General features: G+C 38.5%; 1 protein-coding gene across 2 annotated transcripts; it reads right to left on the reverse strand.

The window, feature by feature from the left end:
• Window positions 1-1,408: 1,408 nt before the first annotated feature.
• Window positions 1,409-18,944, reverse strand: LOC137170392 (guanine nucleotide-binding protein G(q) subunit alpha-like). 2 transcript variants are annotated; one of them, XM_067573742.1, is made up of 8 exons: window positions 17,800-18,944; window positions 17,399-17,555; window positions 13,847-14,031; window positions 7,867-8,021; window positions 7,524-7,652; window positions 5,428-5,557; window positions 3,450-3,603; window positions 1,409-2,950 (listed from the first exon to the last, which is right to left on the reverse strand). In XM_067573742.1, the coding sequence occupies exons 2-8, from the start codon at window positions 17,532-17,534 to the stop codon at window positions 2,760-2,762; spliced, it is 1,080 nt and encodes a 359-aa protein (XP_067429843.1). In that variant the 5' UTR covers window positions 17,535-17,555; window positions 17,800-18,944; the 3' UTR covers window positions 1,409-2,759. The 2 variants fall into 2 exon arrangements, with proteins under 2 accessions (XP_067429843.1, XP_067429841.1); XM_067573740.1 differs by having other exon boundaries at window positions 17,729-18,944.
• Between the last annotated feature and the right edge of the window lie 10 nt (window positions 18,945-18,954).

Below are 18,954 nucleotides of genomic sequence, written 5' to 3' on the forward strand. Positions count from 1 at the left end.
TATTGTTGATGGTCTGTAGGCCACTGCTGATCTCCCTCCACAGTTGTTGCACCTGGTCTTTGTCCTTCAGACTTGCATCATCACCTTCCAAGGCTTTTAACAGGCTGCTTAGATACTGTTGGGATTGGGTCATCTACGATGAAAACCTTAAGGTCAGAGAGCACTCCCTTGACAATTGAGATGCTGTGTGACTTGGATAGTTTTATTTTCATACAGGCCCCGCTGAGGTTCTCCTCCAGTTTTCTGAATGGTCTCCTGGTGCACGGAGCGGTGGTGGTCAGAGTTGTAATGTTGTCCCTCCTCTGAGAGGAGGAAGGCACAGACCAGAGTCAAGCAACCGTCCACCCACAACGCAATTTGAGGCTTGGATTATGATCTCCATTGCCATTGTGAATATGAGGCTTGAGATAGTGCATCCCGCCATGTTGCCTACTTCCAGGCACTGCCAAGAGGTGGTAAGCTCAGAGGTGGTAAAGCAGAACTGCAGGTCCTGGAAGTAGGATTTAACCAGGGCTGTGATGTTGTCCGGTATGTGGAAGAAGTTGAAGGTAGACCATAGGAGTTCATGGGGCACTGAACCAAAGGCATTAGCAAAGTCCAGAGGGACTACATGGAGGTCCCTTTTCTGTACCAGGGGCTTGAAGTGTTGGAGGACCAGAAACACTGCCTGAAGTTCGAGAAGATTGATGTGTCGGTTTTCCCTTGAAGACCACACACTACCTATCGCTCTCCCCAGGCAGTTGCCCCCCCCACCCCGTCAGGACGCATCTGTGAACACCATGACATAGGAGGTCACTTGGCTCCAGCTTTTCAAATGGGACGATTTTCTGTTTTTTGTGTTATTAACTGTTGGTCAAACAAAACAAGTCTTTCAATATGTCATCTTTGGCTCTGCACTTCCAACATTTTACTGAGAAAAGATTAATCAAATAATCAGTAGATTATCTGATAATCAAAATAACTGTTAGTTTCAGCTCTTTAATTCGTTATATCCAATGGATATTGTGCTTGGCTGGCATGTAGTATGAAAGATGGATATTGGGCAGATTTGGATCAGGATTGATTTGATCTGGAAGGTTCACAACAGCCTTTTCACCCCTTTCATCCATCATGGCAGGTTACTAGTGCCATATACTACTGCCACATTAGTTTCAGCATCTTCCTCCAAAAATAAAGATTCTTTACCACACTACATATCTCCATGTACAACATTAAAAATATGGATCCCTATCAGAAGTGCTGCTGCAGGCACCAGCCAGATGGATGCATCACAAAGGAGGATTTCAGGACTAACACTGTTGAACCAGCTGATGGAGCAGCCAAGAAGACAAACACTTGAATGGCACACCAACTGTGTACTGGAGCTGATTTGTAAACACAGACAAGGAATGAAAACCTGAGCAACATGTGAACAGCAACATGTCTGTTTATTCAATCACATTATTAAAAACACTAAGGCTGCATAATATAAGACACTGCAGTGACAGTGAAACACAACCATAAATTAAAATGTACAAATTAGACTGTAATTATTTTTAACAAGAAGAGAGAGACTGTGTAAACATTAGTGCCATGGATATGCTCTCATTAGCTTTTTATTCATTTATATCATGCCGTTGAAAAGCATGTGAATTAAGATCAAGAATGAACTAGTTTAATGCCTGAGAGATTATTTAATAGTTCTCTCTTCAGCAGTTGGCCTTTTACATTGCCATTGATGCAAATAGGGGGGCTAGGAAATTACTGTACCATGCGATATTTACAATATGCATTCAGATAAATAATGTAGCAAATTCTGAAGTCATTTACAAAAATGATTTTTAGGATTAAAAAAAATTACTTAAGACTATCAAAAACTGTCAGTGAAATGAATATACACAACATTTAATTCTACAGCTTTGACACAACAACAAAAACAAAAAAGGAGTGCTAATGTAGCAGAATCTAGTAGGATTCCCTTTAAATGTTTGTTAAATTACATAAAAATATATCATTTATGCTGTGCACACAAAAAGTGGTTTAACACTGAACAATGACATCACAGACTAATGCGAAATGAATGAATTTGAAACAACACTGTGGAAATTATTATACTCAACCGAGTGAGGAACACACATGCAGAATTTTAGTACAAATACTGATGTTACGAAATGTACAGTGTGCAAACCAATAAATGTATTAAAGTAAATGTGTCATTAGTGTTGATTATGACTAGTTTCCCATTAAGTCAAGACACAAATTAAGTATTTAGAGTGTTTTAAACTGTTCAAAAAGAAAAACATGAACATTTGGGTTAGTGATGTGAAGTGCTGCACTGCAGTTAGTCTACATTCACTTCCACAGATTCCCTGAAGGAGAGACCTAGTACATTACTAGTCCTCAGAGGCTTAGGAGGCCACTAAAATACCTTTTTCCCCTCTCAATTCATCCACATGCATTTATACTGTTACTGCTCAAAATGTTCATAAAGAGCTTCATAAATTTGAGTGCATACTATAATAGACTCCTCACTAAGGCAGCACTTTAATTGTCAGGACACACTTCATTATAGCTGGAGAAATCCATTTCCAAAGAGCCTAACAGGAGAATTTGAAATACATCAGTAGTACAGTCATTTGGCGACAAGCTCTGTAGTTTCACAATTTCCTGTTTTGGATTATAGTGTTCAGCAGCAGCGTGAGGCAAACTGAAACACTGCAGAGCTCTCTTGACTGCCAGCTGTACAAGGTAGATTGAATTACAGCGGCACCATCACAGTTTTAAACCAAGTTGTAGACTTCCAGGTTTTCCTGCAAGATGTGGTCCTTCACCGCACGGAAAACGAATCGAATGTTGTCTGTGTCTGTGGCACAGGTGAAGTGGTAATAGATTAATTTTTTCATGTTTGGATTGAGACTCACAAACATATTTAAGATGAACTCTTTCCCTGCTTTGACATCCTGCTGGGGACCTGGAGGAAAGAGAAAACAGTAAATGAGTCATTTTAGTAGTTCATAAAAGTTCAAGAATATAAAAGATGCTAGCACTCTAAAATCAAATTATTTCAGAACATTAAAGTGCAACTAGCACAAAGAAAAAACCCAATCTTCCTCTTACAAATGAAAAGTTAAATTCATAAGCAACAAAACGTTCCAGCGTTAGCTAACTTCATACATACTGATCTATAACAGACATTACAGAGTCAGTTTGATGACTACTTGTGCACTATTACACTATATTTCAGCATTTACTATTATGAATTATTGTCACTTGTGACTTCTTGTGGCCAAACATGGTAATTACAGGACAACAGCACATTGAATTTCCTCTCATTTCCCAAGATTTTTTAAGGTCAGGTGTTTACATGACATCATCGTTAGGCAACCTGACAGGGAGTAAAATGGGACCATGAGCAGAAAACAACTAACATGTCTCAATTTTTTTGCAAGGAATAAACAGTTTCCTCTCACCATCATATTCAGGGAAGTAGTCGACCAAATGTGAATACATGATTTTTTCCTCCAGTAAGTCTATCTTGTTGAGGAACAGGATGACTGAGGACTGCTCGAACCACTTGTAGGTTATGATGGTCCGGAACAAGGCCATGCTTTCCTCCATTCGATTCTTTAAAAGACATGACATACACGTCTAAGTATGTGTAGAAATATGAATTCAAACATAGTGTTAGACAGCCGTACTTCAGCAGTGATTTTTTTGTGTGAGCAAATTCAATTGGCTGTAATCTCATCAGGTGAACAAGCCTCTGTGAGCACAGAGGGGGGTGGAGCATTCTTGAGGGGCCCTTCTGATAAAGTCATTTTAAAATTCACAACTGTAAAATAGCTGATATATCCTATCCTCTTCTATCCTATCCTAACCATAAACATAAACTGTCACTTTGTCAGACAAGCTTGTTCTGAGGAGCAAAAAAAGAAAACCAGCTGCCAGTCACGTTCAAATGTTTCAGCACTGAGGACAGCACACGGCGCTCTACGTGCATCGATTAATGAACCGTTCAGCGCCACTGCCGATAGATTGCGACAGGCCAGGTGCACTGTCTCAGTACCATGTCTTTCTTACACAGGAGTAACAAACATAAAATAGACGCAGTGGTCTACAACACTACACGGCCTATTTAAATACAAGGCTCATTCTCAAACCACACACAGTCTACAGGTGACTGAACCACTTATAAATGCAAAACTGGGGAAGATCCTCCTTATTCAAAGCCTCAGTGGGCCTGTCAGTCCCACTACAAGATCCAGTATATTATAGAACTTCTTCCGTGGATGAATCTACAGATGCGGAGTACTGACACATGATGCAGCCGGTTTAATTTTCCCCGGCCCCGGTGAGAGGCAGGCTAGGGGAGACTGCGGCAGGTAGAGGTGGCGGCGGAGCCACAGCTGCAGGCTGCCTGCATGGCTGCCTTAAATTAACAACAGCAAGGCTATTTGATTTATTTTATTGTAGTAGCCTATATGCTCAGTTCGCAAAGTGGTGGTCTCTCTACCACACACTGAGCTATTCCTTAAAGTAGCTACACTACTTGTGTAACACATTTTTGTTTAGAAAATATTTTTTTTTTTTTTAATTCTCAAATGCTTAGGCCCAGTAGGGGGGTCAACGTGCAATACAATGGCAGAAACCCTGCAAGTTAGTCTATGTTCTTAACACAACACTGTCAAAATGCAGTGCAGTGTAGCACCTAATATACACTCCCCCACCCTCCCGGGTCAGCTACCGCCTCAGATAAGAATTGAATTCTGTGAAAAACACTGAGGGTATTCGTGCTAGAAGTAACAGTAGCTGTATTATCCGTTCCATCATCATGTGTTAAAAGGACACGCAAGATGAGAAGCAAGATGTAAGAAGAGAACAGGATGCAGTTAAAGTTTACTTTCACTCTCTCACTCCTTGCATTTTAATGCACCCAATTTTTACTTTCTCTATTAAACCTCCCAGCTAAAAAAGACACATCAACAAGATTATTAACTTGACAGTGTGCGACAACATGATGCATTTACAGATACACAGGCTGCTAACTTTTAAAACTCCCGGCAGCCAAATAGAGTGGTGGGTCCAGATTAAGGGGGTATATTGAGGGGATGGACTGAACGACAATATAGGCCACAGTAACCCCGCCGGTGCTGTTTGCTGCATAGGACGAGAATCCCTTGGCAGTGGTGGGGTCTCGTCTCTGCTATGCAGAAGACACAGACTCTGAGTCTGACTTTTTTTTTTCCAAGACACACGAACAAACTTTATTTAAAATATTCATCTAAACAACAAAAATGCACATTCAGTCAGGTAGAAAAGAGAGAGAACCATGAGCTGCCCCCTCATCCCTTTGTGAGCCCCTTTCTTCCCCATCTGCAAACTATTGTGCAAAAAACTAAAAAGATATATATAGAGATTAGCTTGTAATTGTTACACATTATTTCTCACCTCATTGGCCGACTCAATGAGGACCTGATCGTACTCGCTGAGCGCCACCAGGAACATGATGGAGGTCACATTCTCAAAACAGTGAATCCACTTCCTCCTCTCTGAACGCTGGCCACCCACATCCACCATCCTACAGCCACAGGTTTAAGACATCATTAAAAACAAGTTATCATATTATCCATCCACAGACAGTTATAGTACTTAGGGCTTTGGTGATAATGTCAATTTTAAAAAAACAAAACAATATCGATTATGTGACCCTTAATATTTTGAAGATGACTATTTTGGAAGATTTTTTACACACAATACATTTTTGAGAATGATCATTGATAGTGTGGACTGGATGAATAAGCAGAGCAGAGAAATAACTTCATATGGTTGTATTAATTAACTGTGCTGCAGCATTTGAAGACCACGTAAAGACATTTAGCCTCTATCACAATTTTACATTACATTACTCCCTGTGTAACAGACAATCAATAATTTACTTAATTATAAGCAGTAAACTGAGATTTCAGACAATAATCGTCATAATTTTACATTATCACAGATAGGTGTAGAAGCACAGCTGTAATTTTGCATCTAATATGGAGCATTGTATTGTGGAATTGTTAGCAGAAAGTAATGTACATACCATGGACACTGCTTTTTATGTGCCTTTGTGGAATTTCTGACAGCACTCTATTTGGATAAATCTATGCTATAGATGTATTAAGAGAGCTGGATAAGGCGCCACCACTCAACCTTGCTGCCAATTTGTCCCAGTGACCACTCGTGGTATTGCAGCAAAAAAATTCCCTGTGGTCCAAAAAGCCTTTTTTCCACAGACCACCAATATAAAAGAGACATCAGTAAAACTGTTGACAGGACACCTTGAACTGTCAACAGTTTTATAGACAAGGTAAATGATTACTCTTTGCGTTATCTATTTTTAATCCATAAAGGTTTCATATTTGTGAAACTTTCCCAGGGCCTAGAAAAGGGATGTTAAAGGTTGTTACGTCATCCCAATGTAAAGTCTATGTGCCGAGTGGGAATGAACTGACAGGGCTAGCAGGACAAATAACGAATAACAAATCTGGAAGCTAGAAAAAGTTTTTGGGTTATGTGTCAGGTAGGCAATTTTCATTTGAATGAACAGGCGCCATCTTTGAGTCCAGTATCCAGTTCCTGTAATACAGCCATGATTTACACACTCAGAATTCACAGGAACACAGCGAGCACAGCAGGGCTTCGAGCTGAATGCTAATTTCAGCATGCTTATACGCTCACATGCTAATATGATCACAATAACAATGCTGTTGTGTATAATTTTAGCATGCAAACATTTGCACATTAGCACTAAACGCAAAGCAGAGTTTAGGCTGCTGAGAATCTTATTCGTTTTTTGTTTAGTATGTAGGTAGAAACCAACATGTTGGACAAATTACAGTTTTGACGTGATGATGGCGCCCGATGAAAAGTTAAGGATCATCAAAGTGATTACAATTCATCCTGACGGGGACCTAATATTTCACAAACATCACAAATGTGAACCTCAGGGTGACACCAGAGAATAAGTCAGGGGATCACCAAAGTCAAGGCTTCGTCATCTGGGAACCTGAATGGCTGTTCAAAATTTTGTGCCAATCTAGTCGATGTTGAGATATTTCACAAGTGAGAAATTTGACCTCCTGGTGACGCTGGAGGAAAAGTCAAGGGGACACTAAAGTCACCAGAATTCATCCTCTGGGCAACATGAACATCAGAAAATTTCATGACAATCCATCCAATAGTTAGTAGATATTTGAGTGTGGACCAAAAAGACGGACCAACTGAAACACCAACACTACCATCTGCTTACAATTTACTTTAACCCCCAATTGACTCAAATACCTTGATTTGTTAGCTATTAAGCTCACTAGATTAACCAATTGACTTTCCAGAATATATATCATGATAAATAAATCAACATCATGATATAAAACTATGTACAGCATGACATTATCTACTGTATGTTGGCTTCCCCAACTCCAGAGCACTTTTTCACTGTTTATTTTCTCAGTTGCAATCGAGACACAACATCATAAAACATAAAAACAACATAAAACACTCACCTGAACACCACATTCTCCAGGTCAAAGGGGTACTCGATAATACCTGTTGTGGGCACCCTGACCCTCAGCACATCCTGCTGGGTTGGCAGGTAAGCAGTATCAGAGATTCGGTCCAGGTCATTCAGGTAGCTATTGATACAAGAAGACAAAGCACATTTAAAAAATGGAAACAATTTAATTAGTATTTCTTTGCTTTTATTACTGTAAGCTTTTGTCAACAACCATAAATGGAATAAACACTGAACTTGACCCTACTGAATGCAATAAACAGACAACTGGCGGATGAAACAGTGGAAACTATTTGGCAGTGTCTGAGGAGTTATTGGTCTCTGTTTACACTCACTATTTGGCCGAGTCTGAGAGCTGGTATTCCCTCTTCCGATTGTAACATTCCTGAATCCCCGGATCACTCCACAGGCTCTTGATGGCATCCACGTAAGGGTTTGTTAATGTTGTGATCTTCTCCACATCAACCTCATTGATAATACTGGCATTGGCCTGAACAACAGAGAGGCACATTGAAATGAAGAAATACCCAAACACTTTCAGAAACAAAAACAAATAAGGATTTATAAGTACATGGTCATGTATTTGTTCTTGTGCATCTCTATTGTCACAGTATGAAAGATTAAACTTAGCTCAGATGATAGAGAATAACATTTCACTGTCACTGGGTTTACCAAGTGTGCACTTCCCATTACAGATGTGTAGTTTGATTAGTCAGGGAAAATACCAGTATACTAATCTACAATACAGCGACATTACCCTTACAGTGTGCAATAATTACTTCAGCTAACACCAAGTGCCATATCTTTTTATTCAGACCTCAGTACCAGTCAACAAAGTGGTTGTAGGTTTGTTTCAGTGTGAAACCCTGTTTCCGACGTCAGAGAGGAGGTTTGTATAATCTACCTCTGACAATTCTTTTAACTTTCCGTAACAGACAATTCATCAATCAACCCCACTTTACAGAGCATTTTTGCCAGGTGTATGGAGGTGTAAAAATAAAGCCATCAAGTGTGGTTATTTGGAACAAGTATAAACACTTTTGCCTTTAAAGGATGTGGCTGGAGATTTTCTATATTTTTCCTGTTGTCACAAATCTCATGTGCAGAGCCAAACCAACAACCCTACTTACAAGTATTGTGTGTGTATCCGAAGCCTGATATATCTTATTCTTCTTAGACCTGTTGTTCTCCAAAATCTATTAAAAACAAGTCAATGGGACACACCGCTGCACTGGGTGACCCATTATCTTGCCACGAAGACTTCGTGTGTGGTAGTTTGTTTAGAAATACAGTGACCACTTTTTAAATCTCCGGAGAGCAGTTCTGTGTATCTTGTGCTACATATTATAAACCTCTTGACTTTGTGCTACACTGTAAAATTTCCAATGAATTTCAGTACAAAGTCAAGAGGTGTGACGTATCAAACCAAGCTAGTGAAGCTCTGTAAACGGAAACGCATTCTCACGTATGCACAGTGGTGTCTGTTGTACATGGAACTACTCTCTGGAGACTGAAATTGTGATTATTAGTCTTTGGAGCTGTTTCTAAACAAAGTAACACAACCAAACTTTTGGTGGCAAAGGAACATGTCACCCCAGTGCAATAATGTGGCTCATTGACATGTTTTTAATAATTTTTAGACAACAACGGAGGTCTATGGCACAGAGGAATAAGATATATCAGGCTTTGAATAAACACACAAAACTTGTAAGTAGGATCAATTCATTGTTGGTTTGGCTCTGCACATGAGAAAATTGTGAGGCCATACTCTTTTAACATTGTCAAGACAGCATATCAGACGACCTATTCCGTTTCAAGCATACTGAACCATTAACAGTAAGGGTGACCCTTATGTCTTCAAACAGGATATAATTCAGTATCTGATTTGTACCAACAATCTAACCAAACTTCACCAGCAACAAGTACATAATTGTGACAAACTGCAACCTTTTTTGGTTAAACCAAATACAAGCAATGTGGAAGTGGAGAGTCTGCTTTCATACCAAGTGAACAGATGTCATGTTCTGAGACAAGCCAACAGACTAAAGTTAGGCTGTCTACACAAGACCACCAGCAGAATTGCTTTTCACCCATTTGAGCTTTGTTTGCCTTTGATGAGAGATGATAAGAAGTGATACCAAACCTTGCAGCAGTGCCTTAGTCAATGAAAGATCAAATGATCTGAACTTTAACCCCGTTCACACATAGCTTCTAAAGAACATTCAGTCTCATTGAAGCTCACCAAATATCTTAAAGATTAAGTCTAACAATATTTTTCTTATTCTCAACTATTCCAATGAAAAACCAACAATGAATTGATCCTACCAACAAAGTATTGTTTGTGTTGCCTCTCACAGTATATCATTTATTCCTCTGTGCCACAGAGCTCAATTGTTGTGCAAAAACTATTAAAAACACATCACTGAGCCACATTGTTGCACTGGGTTATGTGTTAATTCTTTACAATGAATGTTGGCACTGTCGTTCATTTCCCACATACACCATCCTGCTGCTGAAAATATTCACTAGCGCACCAAATCCACACCTGCAAATAGTTGAGAAGTTCACGATTTACTTCTGATTGAGTAACATTTGTTGAGAACTACAGTGCCCAGCTGTTTAAGGAAATTGGTTTAAATAAAGTATTTGTGACCTGTTTATTAAAATTTACCTCATCAGTTGAAACAAATGGGCTTGAGGCTGAGTGCCACAGGCAGGCTAGGGGGAGTTGGAAAGTACTGAGAGACAGCTGGTTTTGGTCTTTTCATAGGATTTTTGTTGACAATAACATAAATATAAAATATTGCCAGCCTTGTTCTTTAAACACATACAAAGCAAACACAGCTGCAACAATTAGTCAATTCAATGCTTAGTTGTCAACTATAAATTAATCAACAACAAGTTTGATAATTGATTCATCATGTGTTTAATTTCTTTAAGAAAAAAAGTCCAAATTCTCTGATTCCAGCTTCTCAAATGTGAAGCTTTTCTGGTTTCTTTAGTCCCCTATGACAGGAAACTGAATATCTTCAGGGACCAAACAACTAACTGATTAATCAAGAATATAATCGACAGATTAATCGTTAATGAAAATAAACATTAGTTGCAGCCCTAAAAGAATGTAAAAGTAACTGTGTATAAGCTTTTCTTCAGAATGACTTAAATGACAGTTTTTGTTTCAGAAAATATGTTTTGTAACTTGTATGGCAATAATTCTACACCAACTCATCAGCAAAGCTCACTGATTATCATGTGTAGACTTGTTAAAATGTATACTTCACATAAATTAATCACATCAAAAGCTGAGATTGATGTGGATTTATTACAAAAACTATCGTCATAGAATTTCCACCCAAGAGATTTCTCAATCAGGACTCCAACTAGCGTCAGTCTAAGAATGTAAGACACTGGCAGCCCTGTTCATTTTAGTAAACTGACAGAGGATGTAGCAACGATCTGTTGCACACAACATCTACAGAGACAACTTTCACCTTCTCACCCTGATATTCAACATCAGCTATTATTTGTGTGCGTCGAGTGTTTTTTCCTCTCATATGCATTCATAGATTCAACGAGCTAAATAAGGAAGTACAAAGGGTGCTTAGTGTTCCGGGTAATGCCTTGTTATGATAATTTCTTCTGGCTTTGTAAAGTGATGTCCTTTGACTTCTTGGAATCTCTATCTTGCCATTACTGCCCTACTTTGTATTTGATTAATAACACATATTTCCCTGACTGCACATCAGTTATGGACCCATGGCGCAATCGTTCAGCCAGAAAACACTTGGATTAACCTGCACAAGCTGTTTGTGTTTTTATGGTCATTTATGGGTGAACTATTACTTTACATCTGTTTACTCTCAATTGCTGCTGCCTGGGACTTTAGTATCATCACGAGGCGGGAGTAACTGCATTACGAAATCTAGTCCACAGCCTTATTGTACAAGGTGTTGTTGCAGATATACTGCAATTGTCATTTTATTAAGGGCCAGTTATCTTTGATGTTGTAATTGTCCCCACTTCAATCAATGATAAAAGGGGAGACTGTGACTGTGGTGAATTCCAGTGTAATGAAAGACATCTGTAAACACTGTAAACGGGTTTAACTAGTTTATAACAACACTGTAAAATCTAATGAAACCGATACTATCCAAAGAGCTGTACCACGATCATACAATGTGAGTGAAACTGCACCCAGATGTTGTATGTGTGTACAAAACACCAAGTGAAGTTTATGTTCAGTCACTTTTTCACATTTCTGGGGGCAGATATACCCTTCAAATGCCTTTTCCTTTTCATGCATCTTTTAAAATTGATTTCATGGCTCCTGCTTCATCGCTTTCATGCTTCCACTCTTCTCTTTGGTGAAATGATGGGACACATTTAAAGGTGTAGTGTGTAAGATTTAGGGGCATCTAGTGGTGAGGTTGCAGATTGCGACCAACTGAATACCCCTCCCTGTCCCCTTCCCCTTCCAAGAGTGTAGGAGAACCTACGGTCGCCATGAAGCTTGCGAAAAACATGGAAGGCCCTCTCTACAGCCAGTGTTTGGTTTGTCCATTCTAGGCTACTGTAGAAATTAGGGATGTCAACAGTTAACCATTAATTGGTTAACTGCAGAGAATATTTTTGACCAGTTACGCATGTTGGTCTATAGGTTAATTTGCATACACACTCCACTAACAGCTAGACAGTTACGTGTTCACAACATCAGATCCTCTTTTTGCATGGAGAAAGTACCAGTGTAACACCGGCTTCTACACGGAGTGTTGCATTATGGGTTGTTTGTAGCATTAATGTTGCTAGGCTAGCCAGTGTCTTAAAGTCTGTTTACAGTAAGTGTGTTAGAGTCAGCCAGCACTAAAAGTGTTTCGTTAGTCCAGTTTAACCTACAGGAGTTTCTGAAGGCTCATGTAATATGTTTTTCTGACACGGATGAAATAAATTCATGACAAATGAAAACAAGTCCAAAGTGTCTTCTGACGTCTCTCCTGCAGAAACAGAATATATCAAGCTGCCAAATAACATCGTCACAGATGATAAGGATCTCAAAAAGATAAACAGGCAGTCTTATAAATACCAACATGTTTTTTTATCACTTCCAAGAACCCGGAACCCAGGAGAGTGTGAGTACGTAACTATACTATGATGTAAGTTATATTTAGAAAGTAACGTTATTTTTCCAGTAGCTGGGGGTATAATTATTTATATTTGTATCTCGAGATCACAAACGAAAGCTACATCACATCTTTTCTTAAAAATTAACCAGTTAGTTACCAGTTAATGGGTGTCGGTCTGTCAAAAGAAAAATTACCCGAAACTGACATTCCTAGTGGAAATATGGCGGTGCAACATGGCAAGCTCCATGGAGGGGGAACCACTCATTATGTAGATATAAAGGGTTCATTCTAAGGTATGGAAAACACAACAATTCTTATTTTCAGGTGATTATACACTAATTAAAACGTATTTATGAATATTATATTCCATTTCTGCCAAGTCCGTTCAGCTAGTCGCCACTAAATTCTACACACAGCACTTTTAAAGGGATCCTTATAAACTGCTGTGCCAGCCTCAAATTTTCTTTTTTTCTCCCTTTTGTTTCTGCATTATCTGCTCTCCTCAAATCAATCAGAAAAATCTAAGCAACTTTCTAATAGCTTGTTGTAGGCACATTAGCTTCTTAACTTCTGTGACCTAATAACTGCACCATCAATGGCAAACGTGCTGTTATCCTGTGAGCTTCAACAGAACTTTACCTTCACCGGTGACAAGAAAAGAATCATGCTGAGTCAGACTTGGTTAATGTTGCCAAAGGTCCATTACAGCCACATGACCACCCCCCCATCACAGGACACAGGAAGTGGACTGGTCTCGCCTGGGTTTCATCTCTACCTAGAACTTAAGTGTATGTACCGTGGTTGTGTGAGCCACCACATCCGTGTGATTAATAAGCTCCTGCCGCTTGTATGACAGAGACATACTCCTGCGTGATTAATGGGGAATTCTCTGTTTCGGTTCCTCTTTTGTCTCTTACTTGTGTTTGCCTCAAGAGAGTGCCTGTCTTTACATGTCTGCAGGGTAACATCATGAGTACTTTCCAAAAGACAGCCTGGTCTGTAAGTAGACCAGAACTCTCTAACAGCAGGATTGCAAAATATCACACTGTTGCAAATTACCAGAATACTTCACTGTAAATACACAGTAATACACACTGCAGGCGCTGTCAGTGTCACACTTTGGTGGGACAGTGTGTAGGAAAACCTCTGTCTCAATCTGTCTGTGAAGCAGAAAAGAAACTGTAATGTGGTCTACCTTGTTGTTTTCATACTTGTAGGGGATTTTCAGTATGTTCATGGCCTGGATCATGGCCTGCATGGCTGTGAAGATGTTCTGGTAGACCAGCCGTGTAAAACCTCTCTTGTCCTCATCGGAGTATCCACGGCCATGGATGATCCTCATCTGCTTGATGAAAGTGCTCTTCCCACTTTCACCAGTCCCTAACCACCAACAGAAACACACAATTAGTGTCCACATATACAGTATATCAACATAATTGATTAAGCGGGTGTTCTTCTACATTTTCAATTAATTAATTATCAATAAATCCTTCTAAAAGACCAAAACCAACGATGTGTTAGTCCGTCACTCAATATGACTTTCCTTCCCTGTCTGTAGCACTCAGCCCCAGCACATTAGTTCTTACTGAAGATGTAAATCTTTAAAAAATAGCTCACAAATATGTCGTGTAGCGTCATTTTTTAAAAACCGCTCAGTGACTTCCAAATACACCTGGGCACTGTAGTTTTTAGCATGTGGGCCTCCAACAGGAGTAAATGCAGTCAAATATCACAATATATTTGACTAAATACCTTGACATCAATACTGCAACAATATTGTAGGGATGACTATAGGTGCTTTCACAAAATGTTTACACAACGAGACTTTTGATAAATAATCATCAGTTATATGGATATAATGACTAAGTGGGTAAAGGTAAATAATAGTACAGCTAGGACAGTCTGGTAAGTTCAGAAAATTACATCACTTTACTTTAATGCAGCCTTTAAAACCAGGACAAGACAACACTTATATCGCGATATCACGATATCCAATATCTGAGACAATATCTAGTCTTATATCACAATATCAATATAATATCAATATACTGCCCAGCTCGAGTTGACATTTTTTTGTGAAATGTCTGGACTATTAGAATGATTGAACTATTGGATAGATTCCCATTCCCCACAGGAGGATTTGTAATGCCTTTAATAATCCTTTGCATTTTCATTGAGCACTATCATCGGGTCCAAATTTCAATTTGTACTATACTTAATGATTAAATACCTACAAAACTTCTGAAATTCCCACCAGCCTCAGCTGTCATTTAGTTTCATGCTGATAAGTAAATGTTTTCATGGTGAACATGTTAAACATTTTACCTGCTAAACATCAGCATTTTAGCATTGTCATTGCTAGCACTTTAGCACATCAATGTTAGCCTTTAGCTCACAGTACCGCTGTACCTAAGTACAGCCGGACAGAGCTGCTAGTGTGGCTGAAGACTTTTAATCTCTTTGGACAACAATAGAGCTCTGTGGCGCAGAGGAGTAAGCTTTATCAGGCATTCTCTACACAGACAATGCTTGTTAATAAGATCAATTCATTGTTAGTTTTGATCACTTCATGGAATTCGTTGACAATATGAGAAATACAGAATATTATCAGTCTTTTCCTGAAACTCTGTCTGTTGTCTATGTTAACAAAAGCAGAAGCAGCAACTTGTGTCTGTGTTGAATATGTAATACTTAACTTTCACTCTTATGTAATCTTGGCCTTACTGTTGTTACCATAGGCTGGGCTTGGGCGTTATAGGTCTTATGTCTACTCTTTAAAAACAGTATTTTATTATCTCACCAGTAAACGTTTATTTTTGATATCTTTGAAGTATCTGAACTAAAAGGAGCGGCTGCATTTCCCCTGTAGCTGTAACGACAGCATTTATTGGCAACAGATGGAGAGCTTAGTTTAGAGAGTAAAGTGAAAACAAAGTATGCTGCTTAGCATGTCATTTTGACATTTTTAAAGTTATGTACACTATTATAATCTTATACTTAAATCTAATATTATGCGCTACAGTTTACAATTTAAGACTTCTTCAAAGTATGCAGTCATTGTTTGCTGAGCAATGAAGCTACACATCTTTTGACTTTTGAACCTTAAAGGGCGGTAATACATTCAGCATGAGTCAATCATTTTTCACAGCAGAATAACCATAACCAACATGACTACTTTAAACCGTACATTTACTCACAGCGTTGTTGATGCATCTTTAGTGAAGTCAAACAGGTAAAATGTGGCCTCCCAGATGATTCAACTATCATGTAATGCATTTATCTACCAGAACTAATGTGTGTCTAATCAATAGTTAGTTATAATCAATAGTGGAAACTAATTAAGTTCTTCATACTTCTACTCTTCTGCTTTGCAGGGAAAACTCCACTACTTTTATTTGACAGCTGTTGTTACTTTACAATTTAAAATTTTACAGAAAAAATATGTATGATTAGCATAAATTATGCTTTGTGACAGATGGAAATACCTGACAGTTCTGCAAGAGTATTTTTACTTGTGATACTTTCATTATAGCTAATAATACTTGTGTAACTTGTGTATGATTTTGATTGCAGAACTTAAAATTTTAATATTTTACATTGAGGTGTGTTACTTTAAATAAAGTAAATGATCTGAATCCTTCCTCAACTGCTGATTTTAATATTTTTCAACAAACTGTGATGTTGTTGGAGTTTTCTGTGGTGGTCTGTACTGTGATCAGTCTCAGCTGCAGCACTTTTACAGTGACACTTCTACACTTCTACAATATGTTAACTGGTTATATTCAACCTCAAACGTAAAATTACACACTCAGGGTCGATTAAGTAAAGGATCTTAACTTCTATACCTCTGAATATATTTGGGTTGTGGCTTGTTGGTCAGGACAAAACAAGATATTTTAGGTTCCATCTTTTTTTCATATTATTTTTTCATATTTTCTGACATTTTATAGACCAAACAACTAATCGATTACTAGTCAATAATTAAAATAATCATTAGTTGCAGTCCTATACCTATCTTCTTTATACTTTAAGTACATTTTGCTAAAAATACCTCTGTATTTTTACTTTAGTGGGATTTTGAAAGGACTTTTATTTACTAGAGTATTCTTACATTGTTGTAAGTTGGTACTTAATTAAATAAAGGACCTGACTACTGTAACAATTGGTGATGGATAGTTAAATCAAGTCATTCTCAAAGTTTTTCATGTCAAGGACCCCTAAACTGACACAATTTAGACCACGGGCCCCGATTAAATAAGATTTTATCCCAGGGTCCTCCATCTGATAAGATCTTTGCTTTTAGAAGATTAATTACAGAAAGTGTATGAAGCCCATGACCATAATAGTCATACATTGTGTCATTATAATCCTTATGGATGGAATTGTAGTCAAAATAAATTATTCCCCTTTTTGCTGGGGACCCCCTGGAGTCCCCTCATGGACCCCTGTGGGCCCCCCAACCCCACTTTAAGAATCACTGGTTTAATCTATCTTACATCATATTTTATTTCAGTTTAACATGTAAAATACTGATTTGAAATAGCTGTGAAATAGATGTAGTGGAGTAAAAAGTGCAATGTTAACTTCTAAATTGTAGAGGAACAGAAGTATAAGTAGCAGAAAAATGGGAATATTTGAGAGAAAATGTCTCAAAATTGTATTTAAAAACAGTACTTGATTAAATTTACTTAGTTACACTGTTCTACCTCTCATACAAATATTATATAAAAGGTTTTTGGTCCTTTACCAAGCAAAAGCAGCTTGTATTCCCGTCGGGCGTCCCTCTTGTCCCGGCGGAGCTGTCTCTCTATTTCATCGTTGATCCTGCGAGCCTCTTTGGCCTCAGGGCTGAGGCAGCAAGCGCCCACGGAGCTCAGAGTCATTTCTCCTGGATAACGCTTCACCTTCCAGGGCGCAGACACATACATGTTTATTACACAGGGAAGAAAAGCCTTACGTATCCTAAAGTCAATGATTAACTCCACAGAAAACCCTCATTCTCCTGCGCTTTTAACGAGGTTTGTCAAATGTAAATTTGAGGAAGTAAAGTCGTTACTCTCAAGGGTGTTTGCATTACCTTGTTCCTCTCCTGTGGACAGGAAATTAACTTTGTGCAATAAGTTAAAAACTGAAGAAGCGAGTCTTTACCCCTGGTAGCTAAGCTCCGGGCGTGGTGGGCTGAATATGGCGGAGTTTCACTTCATTGCGCTACAAAATGACACAAAAAACTTGGCAAAAGTAATTCTTCGTGGCAAGAAAATGATGCCCATGCCACCTTTACTGTTTGTCTTTACATGAAACTCTGTTATCCTCCTCTGCGCGCAGTTTTGCTCCGCTCCGTTCCCCTCTGTCCTGGGAAAAAAAAAACCAACAGTGTACCATGTGACGGAGGGCTGTGCTCTGATGGGAAATCGTGTAGGCTTTCACTATTACATTATGGGAACTAATTTCCGGTGTTAACAAGGAAACTACGGATGCATGTGACAGAGCAACAGACTGACAGTTCACCTTCACTGAAAACCAATTACAACCAGTGTATAATACATATTATTCCCGGTGGTGGAAAGTAACTAAGTACATTTAATCAAGTACTGTACTTAAGTACAATTTTGAGGTACAGTATTTCCATTTTGTGCTACTTTATATTTCAACTCCACTACATTTCAGAGGGAAATATTGTACTTTCTACTCCACTATATTTATCTGACAGCTTTATTTACTTTTCAGATGAAGATTTGACACAATGTATAATATAACAAGCTTTTAAAATACAACATAATGTTAAAGATGAAACCAGTGGTTTCCAACCTTTTTGTTTTTTGACGTCTTACAAAAAGCAGTATGTAGTCGGGGTCATATTTCAGATGTCTATGACTTGTTGACAGCTCTACCAAATAGTGATTTTTCCCCTCTAAACTTCTCACATGGTTTCACTTCAATAAATGTTCAAATTATCCAATATTTCATCAAAAATTAAAGTCCAAAAACTGAAAACAGATGGGTATGAGAACTTTGTTTTTTCTTCTTTCCTCTCCCATTAATCAACCCCGAAGATGTATCTTGTCACCCTTTGGAGGGGCTCGACCCCTAGGTTGTGAATCACTGGACTAAACTAGTTAACTGTAAATAAAGTAGTTCAAAATAGCTCCAAATCAAGCAGCTACTTACAGTAACAAGTTGCTCACACACTGATGTTTCAGTATTAATAATCTAATGATGTCATTTATTATGTCATGCAGAGGGATGAAATGAGTACTTTTCCTTTAATACTTTAAGTACATTTTGCTGTTAATATACTTGAGT

Source organism: Thunnus thynnus, chromosome 19 (genome assembly GCF_963924715.1).
Source record: "Thunnus thynnus chromosome 19, fThuThy2.1, whole genome shotgun sequence".
NCBI classification, from domain to species: Eukaryota; Metazoa; Chordata; class Actinopteri; order Scombriformes; family Scombridae; genus Thunnus; species Thunnus thynnus.

Coding starts and splice junctions, on each gene's coding strand:
- LOC137170392 (XM_067573742.1), bottom strand. CDS start 17,534: ATGACTCTGAGCTCCGTGGGCGCTTGCTGCCTCAGCCCTGAGGCCAAA. Junction 7,653..7,866: donor CTCTCAGACTCGGCCAAATA/GTGAGTGTAAAC, acceptor TTGTATCAATAG/CTACCTGAATGACCTGGACC. Junction 2,951..3,449: donor CTACTTCCCTGAATATGATG/GTGAGAGGAAAC, acceptor TCTTTCCTCCAG/GTCCCCAGCAGGATGTCAAA.